The 21,311-nt window shown below is 41.3% G+C and overlaps 1 protein-coding gene across 1 annotated transcript in view; it reads left to right on the top strand.

The window, feature by feature from the left end:
* FILIP1 (filamin A interacting protein 1) overlaps positions 1-21,311 on the top strand; it is a 58,638-nt gene that overhangs the window by 18,485 nt on the left and 18,842 nt on the right. Inside the window, 2 exon segments of the mRNA XM_010003404.1 lie at positions 2,033-2,206; positions 4,303-4,481. Coding sequence (XP_010001706.1) covers positions 2,033-2,206; positions 4,303-4,481 — 353 coding nt within the window.

The raw sequence follows: 21,311 nt of genomic DNA, 5'->3' as shown, positions 1-21,311 counted from the left end.
GTTTTATTGAGGTTTTTTTTGTTGATTGTTGGACTCGGTGATCTCAGAGGTGCTTTCCAACCATGATGATTTTTTGATTCTGTGATAGGCCCAAAAGCTGTATCTTGCTAAAACAGACTCAGACAAAATGTCATAAAATGGAGATATTTATAAATACCCCAAACTCCTGTCCTAGCCTATTAGACTTTTGGAGAGCTTTTTATTCAGTATAGAAGTATTAGCCTCATAGTAACAAAGACACTAAGATAACTGTTATTTCCACAGGGATATAAAAACCAATATATTCTTGAATCTGTTTAAAACTTTCCTAAAATAATATTTGCTTGTACTGAGAGTGGCATATTCCCAGGACATGATGTAGTGAGGTGTGCAGGCCCTCTTGGCACTCTCTGGGACTAACCCACGTAATTCACTTGTAGTTTTGACAACCATGAGTGATGCACCTTTCCCACACTCGTGCTGTAAAAACATGAATACTATTCCAGTCTGTATTTTCTATCTTGCAGACTTGTGCAAAGCTTTTACTTAAGGTTATGAAATGTACAGTGTAAACTCCTGCAGCTGACTGTTTATAAATGGGCTAGTTGTTGATTGGGTGGCATGATCTTTCATGCCTCAAGTTCATTTTTTGTTTTATTTTCATGTTACTCTATTTTATTAAAAAATAAAATTAAAAATAATAAAGGGTCTTTGCCATTTTCTGAAATTATTTCCTTGCTCATTTTAAAAGCAGCTTGTTTTGTACAGCTGTGTTGCCTCTGCTGTGTTGGGTATAGATGTAATATTTGCTACAGGGATAATAGACAACACCAATATGAACACTAGAAAAGCATGAAGTATTGGCAGGTCCATAAATCCTAAGCAATCGTTGCTTCCAAAGAGGCAGAGTTTGTAAGGGATTTTAATAAATGCCTGAACCTTTTCTTAGTCCTTAACTTGCTTCCCAAGCTCATGTGTAGAGTGTTGGAAGGGCAGGCAGGATCAAAATTGGTTCCCAAACCCTTCTGCCTGCCATGCTTTTGGGCTTGTGGGAGAGATGAGAAAATCTGAGAACCCCTCATGCCCACTGAAAACCTGTACCTTTTACAGCCCCTCTCTGTATCACAGTCTTATAAGCCTGCCTTGAAGGACAAACAAGTGCCCTGCCCCCATTTTACACCTGGTTTAGCAAATATTGGCAAGTATCATTAGAAACACAGCTCGGGATTAAACACTTGTCCGCAGCATAGCCCTAAAAAACCCTTTATTTATGGCCAGGTGGCCTTGCAGGGCAGCCTCATCATGTTCAGATGTCTGCTCATGTTGCCTGAACCTGAGATTCCCATCCAGAGCAGGGAGCAGGAGCTGGAACCCACTGGAACCCACCCAGGAGCACCACTGGCTCCAGGTTCGCTCCTGCTCCAGCCTCAACATCTCTCTTCTGCTGCCAGCAGGGTTTGCTGAGCTTCTTTGGGTCTGACACCAGTTATGCTTGTTCACCAGGGTCTGCCATGTTCCCAGGATTTTGTTTAAGCAAACAAAAGCTATAAAACTTTAATTTAAAAGTTATAAATCTTTAATTTAAAAGTTATTTGAATATTTAGTCACAAAATCAAGTGGGGAATGACTAGGAAATACTTCATTTGAGGCTGTCTCAGAAATATTGGTTGAGCCCACTTGTGCAGCTTGTTCTACTCATCTCATTACCCCAGTCAGGGAACAGCACGGGCAGTGAATAAGATGCAGTATATAAATAGGAATGTTGATTCCTGGCTATAGTTGCAACCATGATAAAAATTCATGGTATTCAAATGTAATAGCAGGCAGGAATAGAATAATTATTGTCTACTACAAAGACCACATTTGGATTGCACAGACCATATTTACTCCAATATATCGCAGAGTTTTTATATTTGCATTGGCAGCCCAATGTTCTTTTAGTTTGTTGGGTTTTTTGTGTGCCTGCAGACTGCACATATGAGATGTCCCTATTTTGCATGTTTTCCCTCTTGGTTAATAGGTTGACTTATGGTAGTGATTTGCTCTGTTACAGGCAAGGGAGGACGTGATCCACATGCTGAAGACAGAGAAAACCAAACCTGAAGTTTTAGAAGCTCATTATGGGTCTGCAGCTCCAGAGAACGTGCTCCGAGTGCTGCACAGGGACGCCATCCTTGCCCAAGAGAAGTCTATAGGGGAAGACGTCTATGAGAAACCAATCTCAGAGGTAACAACTCCTTGATTTACATCTGTATGTCTGTGCTGGGGGAATCCGAACCAGAAGTGAGAGTCTACAGATTTTGGATGTGTGCAAAACACAGGAGAGGATAGCACAGCTTTTTTACACTAAATTGAAGAAAAATTATATATTCTTGTTCACTCCACTGCAGAATAAATTCTAAGAAAAATCACAGGGTTTGAACAGAAACAATAAAGAGCTTGTATAAAGGGCTGGTGCTAATAAACAAGAGCAAAATCTTTGGGTGTTACATTTCTGTTCTTCAAAATCCTTTCAATTTCATGCTTCAACCTCAACTGCTCACAACACTGGTAAGCACTCTTTGATTTCCTTGGAATACTCAACCACTATCATGTGAGTTGTCAGGAAAATACCTTCAGGGATTGACTTCATGGGATCATAAATCCCTAATCATTTAAAGTCACTTAAGCTCTAGGACTGCCAAGTCAGTTCAGCCCCTAAAGGAGACCTGTAGGACTAGAACCCTCAGTTTAAAATCTAAGCAATACATGAACATAGAATAGACCTAGGAATGTCTGAGGCCAGAGTGAACACCAAAAAAAACCAGCCACTGCCCATGTTTATAGTTTCATAACAGTCCAGGACATGAAGAAAGAGCATGCAATAACATACAAGATAATACATGGTTGTGCCTGTCCAAATCTTCATTGTTTGTCCTATTAGAACATTTATTTTTTTCACCAGGAGTTGTGTCTACCACAGGACATCTTTATACTGTGTATTCTCACTGAAGCATCTTCTGGAACTTTTGGGATTACAGTAAATAAGGGAAGCAAATATTAGCATGTGGGAGCAGGCATGAAATACTGTTGAACAAGATTAAAGGAGCTCAATGGGGCTTTTGTTTAAAGAAGCTGAACAGTTAATAGGGACTTCAGTGTAAAACTTGCATCATATGTAGTTATGCTGGAGTTAAAATAGAATTGTGACAAAATTTCATGAGTGCAAAAGGTCTTTTTGCAAAGGCCAAACCTAACCTGGGTCCTTTATAAATTGTGATGACTGTTTTACTTTGACTTCCATGGTCAGCTTCTGGAGAGCAAATTCCCATGCTTTCTTATTTCCTTCAGTTTGCTGAGGTATCCTGTGAAACAGCAACCTCCTGAGGAAGATGCTATTCCTGCAGGATATGGGCTGGGGGTGGGCAGCTCTGCCAGCTGCCACGCTGGGGGCAGGCAAGCAGAGAAGTGGCAAGGCTGGGAGGAGCATGGAGTTTGTCATCTGCACCCAAGAAACAGCAAAAGGAGCAAGATGAATAGCTGTGGTGGTTTTGGAGTGCCCTGCCAAGTTTTCAGACACATCTCCCAGGCCTTAGTGTTTGAATAGTATATTGGCATATTTGGTTCATTAAAAAAACCCAGAAGACAAAAAAGGTAACGTGTTGCTAATGCAGTAAGAGAAATGTCTGTCAAAACACAGGCTGAAGAGAAAAACCTAAAGCTTGTCATAGAATCATAGAGGTTGGAAGGAACCTCTGAAGATCATTGAGTCCAAACCCCCTGCTGCAGCAGGAACACCCAAGGCAGATCACACAGGAACATGTCCTGAATTAATTGTATTTGGTAAGGTAAAACTGAATCTATGGTGAATATAAATAGTTAAGACTTTTTCTCTCAGCAAACCCACATGTGCATCCTGAGCTTACGCTTTATGCTCCACATGTAGGTGTCTAGTTGTCATATAGCTGAGTGAACTCTGGCTCCCAGGGTCTGAGGGCATGTGTCCTGCCCTGACATTTGTTACAGCTTTTCCTGTATGTAACAAGGAAAGTGTGCACAGCAACTTGCCAGAGGGGAAATTCTGCACTGAAAGAATGTGACTCGTTACCCTAAAACTAAGTGAAGTTCTGCCCTTTGCATATTGAGAACTGTGCAAATGTTTATTGCAAACATGCAGCCCAAATAAATCATTACTTTTACAGGATAGTCAATCTTATTTCTAGTCACTGCTTTATGTAAAGCCCAAAACAAAAAATGATGGGACACGATGTTGTTGGTGAATAAATCAGATGAAGTAAGCAAGGGGACTTTTAAAACGGTCTGTTCTCCTTTCCTACAATCCAGCTGGACAGACTTGAAGAAAAGCAGAAGGAGACGTATCGGCGCATGCTGGAACAGCTCCTGCTGGCAGAGAAGTGCCACCGCCGCACAGTTTATGAGCTAGAAAATGAGAAACATAAACATACAGATTACATGAACAAGAGTGATGACTTCACCAACCTCTTGGAGCAGGAGAGAGAGAGGTGAGTAACTGGGATGGTGCTTGCTGGTTCAGCTGTGACATGGTCTGGTATTTTCTCTGTTTAAATAGCACTAAACTCATGTGTAGACCATCTGTAAATGTTGGTCCTCTCATTTTATTCATAAGTGCATTACAGTGGAAAATCTAGAGCTGGAGGAACACCGTTGAATGTTCCTGCAATGTGTGCTTGGATTAAGAAATAAACTTGTTTTGAATTACTCATGCCCATTTTGGGTTCACCTCATGGTAACTTTTGATTAGATGTTATTTATGTTGGCTAAGTTTAGGCTGGCTGGCTTAGCTAAGGGCTGCATTTTGTGAAGGATGGGACACTGTCACAACAGAAGGACAGGGTAAGATAAACCACAACACACATTAGGATATTGGTACACAAGTGGCAGGGACTTGGCCATGCCCTTTGTATTTAGGCTTGCAAAGTCACAAGCCATTTGCATTGTTTTTCATATTTCTGAAGACACATGCCTCAGGCAAGACCTATATTCCTCTGGAAGAAAATACTTTGATAAAACATGCAGTCTCCAATAGGCTATCTGCAGTGTATATCTCACAGGCTCAGATACTCTGTTTTTTTTTCTTCAAGTGTTTGTCCCCTTGTGGGAGTAATTTGTTCTCTGAGTTGCTAAGAAAAGAAAGAGCAACTACCTTAGGTGAAGAATGAAAGAATGAGCACTTAGTAACAGCCTCAGTTTTTCAATATGAAATTTTCACGCTCATACAAAACTGCTTGAAATCAATCTGCAACACTATTTAAAAAAAAAAAAAAAAAAAAGCTCTGAGAAAAATACTTAAGGCAAGTTCAAAGAAGAAATGCTTTTGAGGAAACCACAGTCTGGTGGCAGACATTCACAAAAAGCCAGGAGCTAAATTGTTTTGTGTGTTTCCTGAGCTTGGTTCAGTGTCAGCTTTGAGTAGGTGGCACATGAGACACAGTCACCATATTTCCTAATTTAATAGCTGCTGGTTTTCTGTCTCTGTGTATTCCTGCATTGATTGGCAAACTTTAAAGGACAAAAAATGCTTCTGCATCATAGCAATTTGATTCTCTTAGCTGAAAATAAAAAATGTGTTGTGTTTCCAAGTAAGGAACTATTTCACATCTGATTCTCATAGATGCAGTTTTTTCTCTGTGCTGGATGTCCATGTATGTGTGGACTTGCAGGAAACTAAAATACTGTATTTCCTTTCATTTTACAATTTTTGCTTTTTTATTCCAGTTGAACTCATGAAGGCCACTAAATAGCCTAAGATTATGACTTGTTTTGAACAGACTTCCTTCAATGAATAGATTAAAAAGCTTTCTGTCTCACATTAGTACTGCTGAGGTATCAAGCCTCATCTCTGTGGGCATTTTCTCCTACTCTGCTTGCTCTTTTCTGACATTTAAGTATCAGTGGTTCTACACTCTCCAATTTTTGGATAAACAGCAATAAAAAAAAAAAAGGAAGGAGAATTTGAGTTGAAATGTCTATTGAAAGCAGATCTGTAAGAACAACTAAATCCTCTGGCTTTAGCCAGCAGTGCCTCTGTACTGGTGGCTGCAGGGGAAGAAGTGCGGTGCTCCAGCCCTTTTGATTTATGTTGAGTGACACAAGAAACCTGATGTTTGCTATTTAATCCACTTTGTTTGTCAAAGGCACTAATGAGAAAATTTGTTTCGAGTAGAGAAACCGAGCAGACAAAGGCACTAATGAGAAAATTTGTTTCGAGTTTAGTAACGACCGAGCAGAGAACATGGCATGTAGCTAAACATAGAAAACCAAGCATGCAGGTCCCTCCTTCCTCAGGGTCCTCCTCCCAGATCACTTGCAGAACAGATTAGCAAAATCAGGATGGGCTGAAAACCACTCGTGTGTAGTCTCAAATTATTTCAACTCCTCACCTTTGTTTGCTGAGTGCACATGAAACTGAGGCTGCACCCACATCTTTGTAGGTATTAAAAACTGGAAGTAGTATTGTTTGAGGGATGTATTTATGGAGAAAGAGAGGGTGATGGGATGACTTCTCAGGAAAGCCCCACAATGGCAATCAGCAATAGGTTTTTCTCAAAAAGATTTTGTAGTAGAAAGATTAAGTTGCAATAGGCTGAAACATACAAAAAATCACCTCCATACTCACTTTATCTGTATATTAGAACAGACAACTGGTGTGCTGAAAGGCATTTCTCAGGGTCCTGCCTAGTCATTCTTCTTTTGTAAGTACCACTACATACATTATTTGTTTTACTGTGGTGTGTTGAGGCCTGAGGGTTATTTTATTAAGAGCTGAACAGACTTGTAGTCTCCATGAAAAAGAAAAGCAACATGGAGGTGAACTTTACTAGTCAGCCACTTGGTTGCCCTTGCAGTTATAATGTTAATGAGACAGGGTGAGCTGGAGGAAGAACAGTCCTGTGGGACAGCCATCTCACAGCAGTAGTAATTTCTGTCCCAGTTCTAAGTAATTGAAGCAATTTCTGGCTGCACAGGACTTCACCAATCTTCCCTAAGTATTAAAGTCCACACCAGCTTTTAGAGACCACATCTGCTATAGCTGTCCTGTGAAAGAAAGTTTGAGCAAGATAAGAAATAAAATTGTCTAAGAGCAGAAACATGCCTTGGTTCTAATATATTTCTACCACTTTCTTAATGTATTTACTTTGGAATTTTTTATTTTTTATTTTGCATACACTTTCATACGTTATCTCTAATCCATCCACAACAGCATGATATGAAACCAAATGGTCCCTATGAGGGACTCAATATTAGGTCAGCCTTGCACAGGAAGGAAGTAACAGGAAAACATGGTTTGTCAGGAATAATTATGCATGAAAATTATTTTAAAAAGACAAAATTGTACACAGGGATATTCAAGATGTAGACAGCTAGGAGGGCTAAATGTAGAAAGTTGGAGGGCCTTACTGTTGGTGTTGGCTCTGCAACACCAAGTGCAAAGAAACTGTAGAAGGGTTGTGGAAAGGGTTTGCACATTACAGGAAAAGAGTAATGACAACTGTTTGCTGGACAGGGATGAAAGAAATTGGGTACTTTTAGTGGAAGGTTCTTCTACAGACATAGTGACTGAAGCACTAGTATGCCATAATCATGGCTAAAGATGGGAATGTTAGGGACAGTATTTTCTATTTTTATCATTCAACCAAAATTTGCTCTTACCATGCTTGCTCACCTCAGCCACTGTTCCACTGCTATCAAGTTGTCCTTGGGCATCTCCTCTACTAAAAGCAGCCATCTTCCTCCTGAGGAGGGTGAAGAATAAGGAGAACTCAGAAACCTTCAGTCACAGGCAGTGGAGTAAGGAGTCTCAGGTGTGGCAGGTGGAGAATGAGGGATCTGACTGAAGCTGTGCTGACATCATGGCTTGCAGCGCACACCTGAAGAGCAGGAGACCATGCAGCAAGAGCTGCAGTGATAAAGTTGGTCCTGCCAGCACAGGAACCTTCACAGAATCACGGAATATCAGGGCTTGGAAGGGGCCTCAAAAGATCGCCTAGTCCAAACCCCTGCCAGAGCAGGATCCCCTAGAGTAGCTCACACAGGAATAGTTCTAGGAGGGTTTTGAATGACTCCAGAGATGGAGACTCCACAACCTCTCTGGAGAGCCTGTTCCAGTGCTCTGTCACTCTCACAGTGAAAAAGGTTTTCCTCATGTTTATGTGGAACCTCCTGTGCTCCAGCTTGTACCTGTTGCTCCTTGCCCTATCATTGGACATGACTGAGAAGAGTCTGACTCTGTGCTCCTGATACTCACCCTTTACATATTTATAAACATTAATGAGGTCACCCCTTAGTCTCCTCCAAGCTAAAGAGACCCAGCTCCCTCAGCCTTTCCTCATAAGGGAGATATTCCACTCCCTTAATCATCTTAGTGGCTCTGTGCTGGACTCTTTCAAGCAGTTCCCTGTCCTTGAATTGAGGGGCCCAGAAATGGACACAATATTCCAGATATGGCCTCACCAAGGCAGAATAGAGGGGGAGGAGAACCTCTCTTGACTGACTAACCACACCTTTTCTAATACACCTCAGGATGCCATTGGCCTTCTTGGCCGCAAGGGCACATTGCTGGCTCATGGTCATCCTCCTGTCCACGAGGACCCCCCGCTCTCTTTCCCCTATGCTGCTCTCCAATAGGTCAGTCTCCACCCTATACTGGTACTATTAAAAGCACTGGAAAGCTCTCGTTGATTTTAATGGTTCAGAAACAGGCTTGTGGTGAGGACCACTAAGGCCAGTCCTGCAGGTTGGATGGCAGAAATAGCCCAAAAGCCTTCCAAAATAGGGGGAGGAGGGAATTTCTTGGATATGCATGGGACGTGGTTTGCCAAACAGAGGGTGCAATGTGGCAGAAGGGCTTTGTTGGAGCTCATTAAGGGAGATCTGTGCATCTGCTTTGTGAGTAATTTGATCATTTCCAGCACCATCCCTGAGTCTGCTGTGACTTTTACCCCCACCACACAATATGGCAGTAAATACACACCCAGTATCTAATGTAAGTACACTCTGTCTGAAAGCATCGATGTTATGTTTAGTCCCATTTTATTGTAAGACTTCATTGAAGTGATGAGGATTTTAGATTGGCTCTTGCTTTCCTTACTGCATCTTCAAATTATTCTTTACAACCACAGTGACAGTGTTCCCAGAGCACTGAAGCATTTCACATTTTCCCCAAAGGCAAGGCCCAGGATCCAGCCTGTGCTTCCTAAGCAGTGCCCTGCTAAATCTGGTTTTAGTTAAACCCTCTTTTTGAAGTACATGGCCATAATTAGATCTGCTTAGAGGAGACAGCAGGACTGTGACCCCCAGATCTTTCCTCCACAAAGTTTCCTTTCAGTCTTTGTGTAAAATTGCCTCCTCTCTGCCTCCCCCATCACAGCACCCCCAGCAAGGAATGCACTGGCAGGTCCCTCGGAGGTCTGTGATAATACATTCCTCTCGGCTTCGGTCATCCTGGCACCGAGATGCTCTTGGCTGCTCTGCTGGTGATGTAATTCTGGGCCCGAATCACCTGCAAAGGAAACTGATCTGTGAGCAATAAAGAGCACAGTCCTCTTGAAACAAAAACAGGAACGTTAATGTTAGCGAGTTTTTTAAATCTTTTCTTCTTTTTTTGTCTTTCTCCTTCTTGCATTTCTGCTTTTCTTACCAAATCTCCCCTTCTCCCTTTTCCCACGAGACGGCAGCACCAAGCCTTTCATTGGGGAGTGCTTGTTTTTTTGTTTCCCTTTATTTCATAGACCCAAGCAAGTGTAAAGGCTGCAGTGTGACATAGATTGGAAATTTTGTGTGCTTTACCTTTCCAGTTTGCATTTTCTCTTTATTTTTATGGACATTGTAAAATAAAGAAGCTGGCAGGAAGACAGAGGGGCAGAGTATCCATCAGTCAATTACTTGCTGAGAGAATGATAAAGCCAAAAGTATGAAGTGTTCAGGGCTAATCAATCTCTGTGATTTACCAGTTTAAGGTCAAATTCTGTGGTAAGAATAGCCCCATAGAGACATAGGGGTGAGGTGTATGGTGCAAACATATAGCACAGATTTTGCCCTGTAACTGGGTAGTCTGTTGGTGATTCCTTTAAAGTCTGTAAAGTAGGTTACTTTACAGATTTTTACTTCTTTTTTATTATTATTTTTTTATTATTTTTTTTTCTCCAAGAGTTCTTAGCCATAATTGTACTCCTACTTCTTTCTCACATGGTGATTGTTTCTGTGTCCTGGTTCCCAAATTGTGACCCAAAAAAAGGAAAAGTCAGCCTGATGGGACTGTGGGAATTCACCATTGCGTACAGTAGTTAGTCATCTTACCACACATTACTGGCTGTAGTAGAACACTGAGTCACTCTGTCTGCTTTTCAGTAAGTGCATCTCTAAACTTTTAATCTCATAATGTAGAAGACAAGGGCAACGGTACAGTTTTTACTCTTTTCTTTTAGGCTGACATGATATCTGCATGGTTTGGAAACACTGGCTATTTTCTGTCAATGTAATATATTCACAGGATCACAGATGACAAAGTCTGTGGTAGTCTATTAAAAGAAATAAATGAAAAAAACCTGGCTATAGCAAATACCATTACTGCACAGTTAAGTAAATCTGAAGGTCATCCATTTTGCAGGTCCTGTTTTACAGCTCTAGCTGGCTGCAATGCAGCGACTGCTCAAACTTTATATTTTAACTAATGAATCTGGTCCCAAGTTCCATCAAAACGGCTCCAAAGGTAATTTAAAAATGAGAGAACAAACAGCCACACTGGACTGTGGAGAAACAATATGAAAGTATTGTGAGTCTTACACAATGTGAGGCTTGCCATGAGCTGGGACTAATCCAAATCCATCTCTTCACACTTGGATAGCCCTCAAAACTGTCCAGTCTTTCAGTCACTTTTGGGATTATATAAAATGTCATCATGTGTTGTTTCAGCTATTCTTCCAAAATTATTTCTAAGTAGGCATCAGCTTCACAGCCCTTGAGAGAGAATTATTATACAAAACTATATGTAGTTCATTATTCCTAGCAAGTTTGTTTGCTAAAATCATCAATTTAAATGCTCCCAGGGTCAGACAGGGGGAAAAAATTACTTCATTCAAAATCTGCTCACGAACCCAAACTCTATACAGGGTGCAATAGGTAACAATTTTAACATTTATGGGGCCTTTGGCATGTTTCAGAGCTATTATACTACTGAAATAAATATCACTTCACAGCTCTACTGAGGCCATCTTTTTAAGTTGTCATTTTTTTAGGCAAAGAAAACAAGAACTGAATCAGGGTCATATAGGGAAAATTGCTTCCTCATTCAGAAAGATTAGAAACAGGTTTCAGCTGAAGTGCCACAACTCAGTGAATTGCTAAAAAATTTAGATAGATGCCACTTATTTACAAGTATAAATATGTGCTAATGGGCACTCAAGCTTCAACATGTTGGATTTAAATTAATGTTTACATTTAAATTAACGTTCATCTGTGCAGAGATGTACAGACTGATTAGTGAAATATGTGACTTAACTATTTTGAGTAATGCCCTACAAATATTCAAGACCTGTTCTATGTGACCAGATAACTTCCACTAAGTTGTGTGAAGAACCTCAAGATGCCATTTCACTTGGAGGGTTACTCTGAATCAGTGGACCTATATAGAAGTTTTCCTAACTCTAAACACAGGTTACACATTTTTCATCTTCTTTTCCAAACAAGGTGCTAAGTTGTATATCCCTTCCCATTCCTGCAGTATCTCCACCAGCAACAGAGAATATCAATAATGAACATCATTTTAGTTTTTATTTCTTTTTTATTTTCTATGTGGAAAAATCTTAAGGGAGATGAAAAATCCCAGGGGGTGTGAAAATCCAGACCAAACATTCTTCTGAAATTTGCCAAAGCTTGTGCAAATGTGAGGGGGAATAAATGCAGAACACAAAATATATAATGCAGCACATATTTGTAAAGCACCTGTGATTATAATATTTTGTTAGTTTCCACTAATCAAAGAAAAAACTAATTAAAAATACCATTTTTCATGTAAGATTATTATAAACATCATCAAAGAAAATCTGGTGGCTTGATTCACAAGACCCAGCTAGTCAAAATGACATTTTAAATGTGATTTGATGCCATTCACCTAAACTGTGGGAAATGTTCAATCCTACTGTCAGCCTGTGGGGATCTGAACCCACCTCTCCAAGGAAGCCTTCCTGGTCATGTTCTTGCATCTCTTGGTGTGTCTGTTGCCACTCTTCCTGGGTAAAATTGTTCTACTTTTACAAGTAACTTTCATACTTTTTGAATTCTTTCCACTAAAGGGGTGAAAATCTCCTTGTAGGTCAGTGCTTGGGTATTCAAATTACCCCTGACACAGGAATTCACTGGGTCAGGTCTCTCCATTTTCTGAAAAGTGAGGATTTTTCACTTGTTGGTTTGGTGAATGGTGCCAAGACATGGTTCTCTCTATCTGCTCTTTTCTTAAAATGATAAATATGGAAATTAAATTACTTAATCAAGATGAACAAATGTTTCACTGAAGTCTACATGGAACTTTTTTTTTCACTTGAATGAGAGAGGGAAAATAGAGCTACTTCTTTTTTTCCTTTGATAATTAATTATTATATTTTTGGTTCAGGTCTGAAACTGAAAAATCAATTACACAGCTCTGTTATCCAGTTGCTTATGTTGGGAAATGATTAATAGTAACATAGCTGGCTATGTAATGGTCTAATGAGAAAAGATAAAGAAATGAGCAGGAAATTAGGCTAAATTATTGCAGAGTGACAGCAATGCTTTTCTGATTATAGCAATTATGTCATAGGTGAAGAAGTATCTCTTGGTGACAAGTATATATATCTCAAGTTGAAAGTTCCTGTACAGTTCCACTGAAAATGTTTATTTTCAGGGGAATTGGAAAGGAATAGACATATTCTGTTTCATCATTTAAACATCAGGCTTCTCCTAGACGACTTAACTTGTTTTAAAACGATGCACAGCTTTCAGCATTTTTTCATTTTGCAAATTACTGGCTGGGATGTGACCTTGGTTTCCAAATCCCGCAGGGGCTCCACAGTGTCCACACTGGCGGAAGGCAGGGGGTGCTGTGGAGGACAGAGCACTGCTGCTTGCAGCTGCTGCACAGCTCCCCCCAAACCTACCTTGGAGGAGACTGTGTCCTGGTTTGCCTGCCTCATGTCCTTCCCTGATGGACCGAGTGCTGTCGGTCCAACTCGCTTCTGGTGGCAGGTACTATTGCTTTGTGTCCATCATTAGCACACTGAGCTCTCTACATCCAGTTTCATCAGGTCTTTGGAAATAACTAGTCCTTAAAAACACTGACCTGATGCTGAATTTTGTGGACACAAAGCTGGCCTTGTTGCAATTCCTCTGAAGGCAGTGAAGCTCTCATTTATTAATGGGATTAATGAGAATCAGGGTAAGAACCCTGAAAATGTTAAATAATGTGTGTGTGTACCTGTAGAAGTACATATATGTATGTATATATGTATGTGTATTTAAATGTATTATAAACAGCAGCTTCTTCAATGGAGTTATAACTCCTAGATAATAATTTTTTCTCCAGCAAAATAACTTATCAACAATATTTATTTCCTGCATGATTAAATTTTCTGCAACTTCTATATGTATTTCTGTTTTTTATAATAACTTATTACTATATTGCATTTGTATAATCTCTACAGCCATATAACTCCTTTGTATTTTTAATTATTTTTGGTCAGTATTGCCTATTGATTATGCTAAGAAGGCTATAAGCTTTTCAAAACTGATTTTGCCTATCTTTATGGCATCGTTTGTGCTTATGTCACTATAACTTTTTGAAAAATAATAGTGATTTGCAAGTGAGGATGCCTAGTGGGAGTCAACAGCTGACAACCAAATACCTGATTAGAAAACAACAGGACCAAGATGCCTAAGCCCTGAAGCTATTCAGAGGGACACACAGACGTGGTAGAAATAAATTTGAAGGCAAGAAGAGCATATTCTAATATGCACTTTATGAAATTGGTTTGGTTTCTCCTTGTTTGCTCTCCATCTGGGTACATGGGTTTTCCTTGTCCTTTCCTTTCAACCTCCAAGCACTCAACAGGCAGGTGGTCAGCACATCATTTTGGGAAGGGATAGTATGAACGGAATTATTTCAGATTGAAGAGAGAAATAAAACCAGGTGTGCCACTCCCTGGGCAAGTAATGCAGCTCATAAGCACTGGTACAAGAGGCAGTCCCCTTGCAAGTCTTCCTTGGAATGGAAGCACCTATGTACGGTTCCTTGTATGATAGCTGTGGTCAGCCTGTGTCTCCCTGGTCCTCTGAACAAGCCCCTAGTTGTTCTGTGTATAAAGGTATGCATTTCAGGAAGCCCAAATAACCTTAGGGGGAGAATGATGTTCATCTCAGGCAAGGTGATGGGACTTCCAAGGATGTGCAACAGCGAGTATCAACCATGATACAGATCTGCCCGAAAACCAGGTGCCTATGAACATTCAGATTTTAATGTGCATTGTGTTGTGTTTTTTTTTTATTCTTTCCCTCTTTTAAATTCTTCATTAATTGCATTCCAGAAACTTTTGTGAAAGTTTTTTTTTGGATCCTGTTCTAAGCAACTACAAGTAGGAGGTTAAAATAGCAGTGTCAAATCTCATGAGAGCCTAGCCCCTGGGTGAGTGCTGTGGGGGGTACTGGAAGCAGTCTCTTCTGGAAATACCTCTCAATAGACATGGATCTTCTAATGCAACTGGCAAACCTAAGAATTGCATGAGCTGTAGTAATTAGCTATGTGGTAGTAGTAAAGCATTGTGTAGGGGTTTTAATTTAGGTTTGTGGTTTTTTTCAGGGTTGTAGTGGGTTTAGTTTGGGTTTTGTTTGTTTGTTTTTTGGTAGGAGAGATGCCCACTTATGCTGCATCTCCAGAACACAGGGAAAAGCACTAGCAAAAGTGGGATTGTGAGGTGGATGTGGTGGGCAGGTGTGTGCTTCTCAGTGTTCAGGGCAAGAGCTGAGGGGCCTGTAATGAATGTTAACAGGAATACCTTCACAGCCTTTCAGACTGACAGCTGGGACATGGCATATTAAGATGTCGTGTGACAGCCAGGATTACTCAGTGCTGATGTTGGTAAAATCTATCAGTCTCTTTTCAGTTCATAAAAGCAGCCACTGACTCTTTTACAGCATTTGAATTTTTTACTGAGGATTCATTATCTGCTAACTCACTGAGCACAGTGCTCACAGGAAGTCATGTTTCAGAATCAAGCAGGAAACTTCATGAGATTATTTACTTTTTCTCTGCTTTTAGAGGTGTGTATTGTTTTATCCTTATGTCAAGCTGTGACTGATGTGGCCAAATATAATATAAAACAGTGCAAACATAGTCTGTATTTCTAAGAAAATCTGAGATCCTTCATTGAGGGAGATTAAGTTTTTATATTGACTCCACTTGGACAGACTCTTGCTCTCAAGCTGCATTGCTGTTGTAAGGCTGTGTGAGCTTTTCCATGCTTGACTAGTCCAGTGAGTGCAATTATATGAATGATGGTACTGCCTAAATCCAGATTTTAAGATCTTCACTCTTTTGTTTAATCACTTCTCCCGTGTTTGAGACCCTGTCATGGTGACTCCAGACATTGCTTGATGCTAAAACAATGCAGCCGCTCTTTGGTGGCTGTTTTCTCTCATTTTCCTGCCCATTTGTTGTATTCACTTGATCAAAGACATTATTAAGAGGAAGTCCAGAGAAGGTCAGCAGAAGCTAGAGCAATGGGGCAAGAACTGAACTGACAGAACTATAAGATAAAGGATGAGGAAAAGTGAAGATGCAGGGGTTTTTTTTAGGCAAGGGGATATCAGCCACAAGACAAAGAATACAGAAAATGAATCTCAATTAAAAGATTATTGTGACACAGAGTGCTGAGGGGAACTATATGTTGGCCAAAGTAGAGTGCTGTAGAGCCTGCTGGGTGACTGACTGAGAGAAGAAAGATAGCAGAGAGATGAAGATAGAAGAGAGACCAAGCTGCAGAGACATATAAAGAAAAATACAGCAAAAATTAAGCAGAAGGCATCATATTGATGATGTTGCTTGATGCAGTATAGCACTCCTCCACATCATTTTGCCACACAAACACCTAGAACATTGAAAGTAAGCAATTTAGAAAAACAAAGGTGGAGACCAGAGCAGGTTAGTGGGGTGCTGTGATAAAGCACCGTTACCTGAAGCAGCCAGCACTAACAATGGCAGGTGCACAGGGGCAGCAAGGAACCATCCTGCCATGTGGTCCTGGACACCTCTGACCCTGACTCCAGAGACACTTTGGTCAGTGGGCCACAGCCTGCTTCTCTGACACTGTTAGTGCTTATTCACAAAATAATGATCAAGTCATACTATAAAACACTCTCCTTGACACAGATGGCTCCTACTTTATTTGTAACCATCTTCAGTTCACGGCGTCCCATCAGTATTGGAGATACTGAGCTTTCCCAGATATCAAAAGGACATGCACAATTGTTAAGAAGGCAGAAAATCAGGGAAGGGGGTTTGGAAAAGGCAAACAAAGCCAGAAATGCTTTTGTTAAACTTCCAATTATGCTTCCATAAGAGTCAGCGGATCCTAACATACGGGAATTTTCATGCTGCAAAGAGAAAAAAGAATTGAAAATCTAGGCAGACAAAATCTAGACTTATTAAGAAAGATCTGAGGAGTGAAAAAAAAAAAGCCTGTGTGCGAATGTGTGTGTGCACAGCTTCTTTAACAGCTGCACAGAAAAACCTGTTTTAAATAAGAACAAAGGTGAACAAAGCCAGTTGTTGGTGCAGCTCACCAAAAAGAGGTTTTTACTGTGCATGACGTATGCCATATAAAATGTATTGCCTGAGATAGAACAGCATAGAGTCCAACTTGAAGTCTTTTCCTTAAACTTTCCTACAAAGTCATGGCTCAAGAATTTACCGTATTTATCTTCATTATTTGTTTGTCTTCAGAAGGCCCAATGGATCACCTTGTTCACTGTATCTTCAGAAGCAAATTAAAATCAGCCTCTCCCCTCCTTCAACATTCAAAGTTTTCATGTTCTATTAAGATGCCACTGAACTCATTAAAATCTCTTACATTCAGAGCAGGCAACTGGCTAAGTAGGAAGTTGAAGACAGGTCTGACTTGTCATATGAATTTGACACAGTAAAAGAAAGAAAAAAAACCAACCCAAATAATGATGGAAGATTTTGACCGCTTTGAAGGTTTTATGAACAGTAAAATTAAGTCTGGCAAGCAACACAGTGTACTTTTTCATGCATGCAAGTAAACACAAATTGAGGAAAAGGTTTGTTTTGCACAAACAGAAATATTTGGGCTTTTGTAACATGTTAGAGACCTTGGAGAGAGCTGCAAGCCCTGCCTTTACTATAAATGTTACATATGTTTCTGCACTGAAGATAAAGAGCCAACAGAGAGCAGGGCAGTCTGCTGGAAAGGTTACAAATCTCTCTTTACAGGGAATTTTATCATCAGGCAATCATTTCTTACAAGTCTCTAAGATCCACAAGAGGAATCCGTTGCTGTGCAGACTTTAGTGAATTTTTAAACAGTGCAACTTATCAAAGAAATGTGTAGTCTATTAGCACATCATTAAATAGTTAAACCAATTCCATCTTTTGCTTCCCAGTTACTCTTCCCTACAAGACAAGTGTGCCAGATGCATAGTACAATTTCTGACTTTCAGAGGTGAGTTGGAATTTGGGATTCCTATCTATTCCCTTCCATGCTTTTATTTCTTGGTGTTTTTCTTATCCAGTCTCTCAATATTGAAAGTACTGCTATACTCAGGAGTACATTCCTTGGACTACTTGATCCCAGTGAAAGCATAAACAAAATATAGTCATGAAATTCTGGGGAGAAAGTTAGATTTTCCCAGCTTTCGACGTGACTTAAAAGTGAGGATACTCTTGAGAAATAATATCACAAGGAGTACCTTTATATTTTTATATATATGTACATAATTTGATTCCTATGCAGTAAAAGAAAAGTTGTAAATGTTAAAAGCCTGTTTGTCCTTAGCTGTGCCATCTTAAGCAATGTCCTCAATAGCTCTGGTACTGCCATAATAGTGGGTACCTGGCGTAGTTGGACTGGTGATGGAGAATACTTTAATTACTAAGTCTGGTGGAGGTACAGACATACCTCAGCTAGTGTAGGATGTGTAGGCTCGCCACTACCATGCTGCACTTTAACAATGCATCCAGATGTCTGGTGACTCCTATCCAGACAACTTCAGTGGCTCCACATCACCTTCCCATGGCTCTCATTTCTAACTTGCAGATGCAGGTCTGGGATAAGTCCCCTCTGGGGATCACTTGTGGTCATAGGTACCACTGGTGACTATCATCAGGCAGTATATGAAGCCTTATGTTCCCATGTCTTACTGATTTGACTTAATCTAGAATTTTTTTCAACATGAGGTTGGTCAGACCATGGAACAGGTTGCCCAGAGAGGCTGTGGTGTATTCATCCTTGGAGGTGTCTAAGACTTGGGTAGGGCAAGGCCTGTGCAACTTGCTCTAACTGGACCTGTGGGGGGGCTGGACTAGACTTCTCCAAAGCTCTTTTAAACTTCAACCATTCTGTGGTTTTATGATGCAGCACCCTCCAGAGGACACATCTTCTTGTGTCTCTACTTGCACCAGGGTGAGTGATGGTGGCTTAAATTGCGGCAAACTCTGTGTCATCCTCTGGACATTAACATGTCCCTTGCCCAGCAGGGACCCTGGCAATGCCCTGTCACCCCCTGGTCTCCTCATGGCACATTATTGTTTTCTCTGGGTTTTTTTTTTGCTGCCAAATTTGTGATGAGTAGGGGTGATGCCTTGAAGTCTGCAGTGTGGGCAGGAGTCCACTGCACAGCTGCTGCGTGTGAGCGGTCAGACTTCATTAAATGGGTGATCCCTTCTGTCCTGGACCCCCAGTGCCCCCTCCCTTCATGTCACATCTACACAAAGCTGACTGCTATGAAGACTGACAACTGCTTTCCTATTATAACTATTAGGATCCTCTCCTAATAGTTGTCCCTGTCCCTGAAACTTCTGCCCTGAACTGAAACCATGGAAACACAGATGAGGACAGACGCGTCATTTTGCAGTTCCAGCGCTGGTCCCAGCACAGTATCATGGATCAGAGAAGAGCCAGAGCAGACAGAGGGGACATCCAGGAGGAATGTGGATTTGAGAGATGTGAGGATTAGAAATGGAGTGCCAAGGTCAGGAGAAGTCTGGAACTGAACAGTGCAACAGTACTGGGATGAGCCCAGAGCCAGGGGGGGTGTGTGTGACCAGATACCCTCCTGCAAAGCCAGCAGCACTGGTGAGGCAGAGCCTTGTTCCCAGCTGCTGACCACAGTCGAACCCATCTGTCAGCAGATAGTTTTGAAACTTGCTTGCAAAGTGCTCTATGTCCTTCTAGTATCAAACTGCCTCGAGGCAAAGAACCTGCTATTGCTATCAATTACTGCATTCACTCAGGTGCAGACTTATATGCAGGCAAACTAAAAGATCTAAACTCTTCTGACAATCTCCCTAAGTGCCAATATAATGTCACATCATTAAATTTCAGTGTTGGATATCTATTTTAGTGTTTGTCATTGTACATGCAATTTTCTCTTTTTAAAGGTAATGTAGCTCTACCAGAACAGTTACTAGGAATGTGAAGGACATGGTAAGCAGATTAAGCAGAGAATTTATCTGCTTGAATGCATGTGATAATTTGTAATTGCATAATCAAACACAAATTTTGTACAGAAACCTTTCCTCTGACACTGGAAACAGGAACATACAGAGATGCATCAGCTTTGCACGTAGGACCCCAACTTCATTTTTTGGGGAGTATTTAGTAAATGAGGTAGGGGAATATAAAAAGAGAGAGAATGACTAAGGGTGGTGTATGTTTCCTTGGAAAATGTGACCTTGCCCCTGTTAAGTTTGTGTGATGGATTTCCTACATGACACTAGGTAAGTCGTGTGAAGCTAATTTACATGGGTATGGAATGTTTTTCACTCGAAGACTGATCCTCATTTTGGGGAGAGTGTTGGAGATCCAGGCTGTGACATGCAAGAGTCTGGAGCACCCACTGCTGGGCTGGAGGCAAATGGGGTTGTGATCTGAGCACATGCAGGACCCACCCTGCAGGGCTCTGAGAACCACACCCTATGTACCCTGGAGCAGGTGTCCAAGCTAGACCCTTTGTGCTTCTCTTTCCCACCCGGAAATGAACAGTTTTGTTCTCAGCAGAGTGTGAAGAGCGAGCAGTAAATAGGGCTTTGAATAAAAAGCATCAAATCAATTACTAAGGACTTGCTTTTCAAATGAGCACTGCCCAGCCTGCATGCTGGGGGAGGGGGGATGGTCCTAAGGAAAAAAACAGCCAAAGAACATGAAATTAGACGGTTTCTCAAAAATGTAAACACACACATTGGGCTGTTTTTGTGGATAGCAATATTTGAAATGATACACTTCCAGTGGTGTTGGATATTACAGGCTTCTTACAAACAGAGGAAGGTGAATAGGAAGGGGAAAAGGGAATAAAAGGGGAAGAGGGGAAGGGGATAGGAAAGAGAAGAGTGGTTTCTAGTTCCCCTTACAAAGACTGAAAAGGTGACTGTGGGCAATCTAGGGAATCATTAGGCAAATAGAAGGAATCTCATTTTTATTTTTATTTTTTTTTCATGTTGGCTTGGGAACAAAAAGGGCTGATTTAGGACATCTTTATTGCAGGGAACTAGCAGAATCGGTGCTTTTCAGACCTCACAGAGACCCTCAAATTAGCTTTGCTAACAATAGAGGAATTTTCAAAACCCAAGATGCAAGTACATTTCTTCATGTGTCCCCGCCGGTACCAGGCGGCCTTTAAAGGCTGAGCCAGCGCTCAGCGCCAGCCGTGCTGTCACTTCACACACCAGGAAGAGAAACGCAACAGGCACTTCTCTTGACTCAGAGAAATGAATTGGCAGCCCCGACTGGGAAACAGCCCCGGCGCACGTTTAAGGGAAAGCAATTCCCAAGGGGCTCTCTGCCGTCAAATTACCGCTTCTTAATCCTTAACCTATAAACCCGTCAGCCCGGAGGGGGGCCTGTCAATAATCAACCTCGGGGAAGGGGGTGCAGAAAAGACCCGCCAAACCGGCTAAACCCTTCCGATCCCTCCTGCCCCTCCGAGGGGGAGGCTCCACCCCTTCCCCGGGCCCCGGGAAGCAGCGCACAATGCGGCCCCGGCCCCCCCGGCCCGCCCGGCCCCGGTCACAGCCCCGGGCGCAGCCCCGGTCACCTCGCCGGGCGCGGGGA

Source organism: Chaetura pelagica, unplaced genomic scaffold, assembly GCF_000747805.2.
Source record: "Chaetura pelagica isolate M959 unplaced genomic scaffold, ChaPel_1.0 scaffold150, whole genome shotgun sequence".
Classification (NCBI taxonomy): Eukaryota; Metazoa; Chordata; class Aves; order Apodiformes; family Apodidae; genus Chaetura; species Chaetura pelagica.
This window is presented reverse-complemented; position numbering and strand designations above follow the sequence as displayed.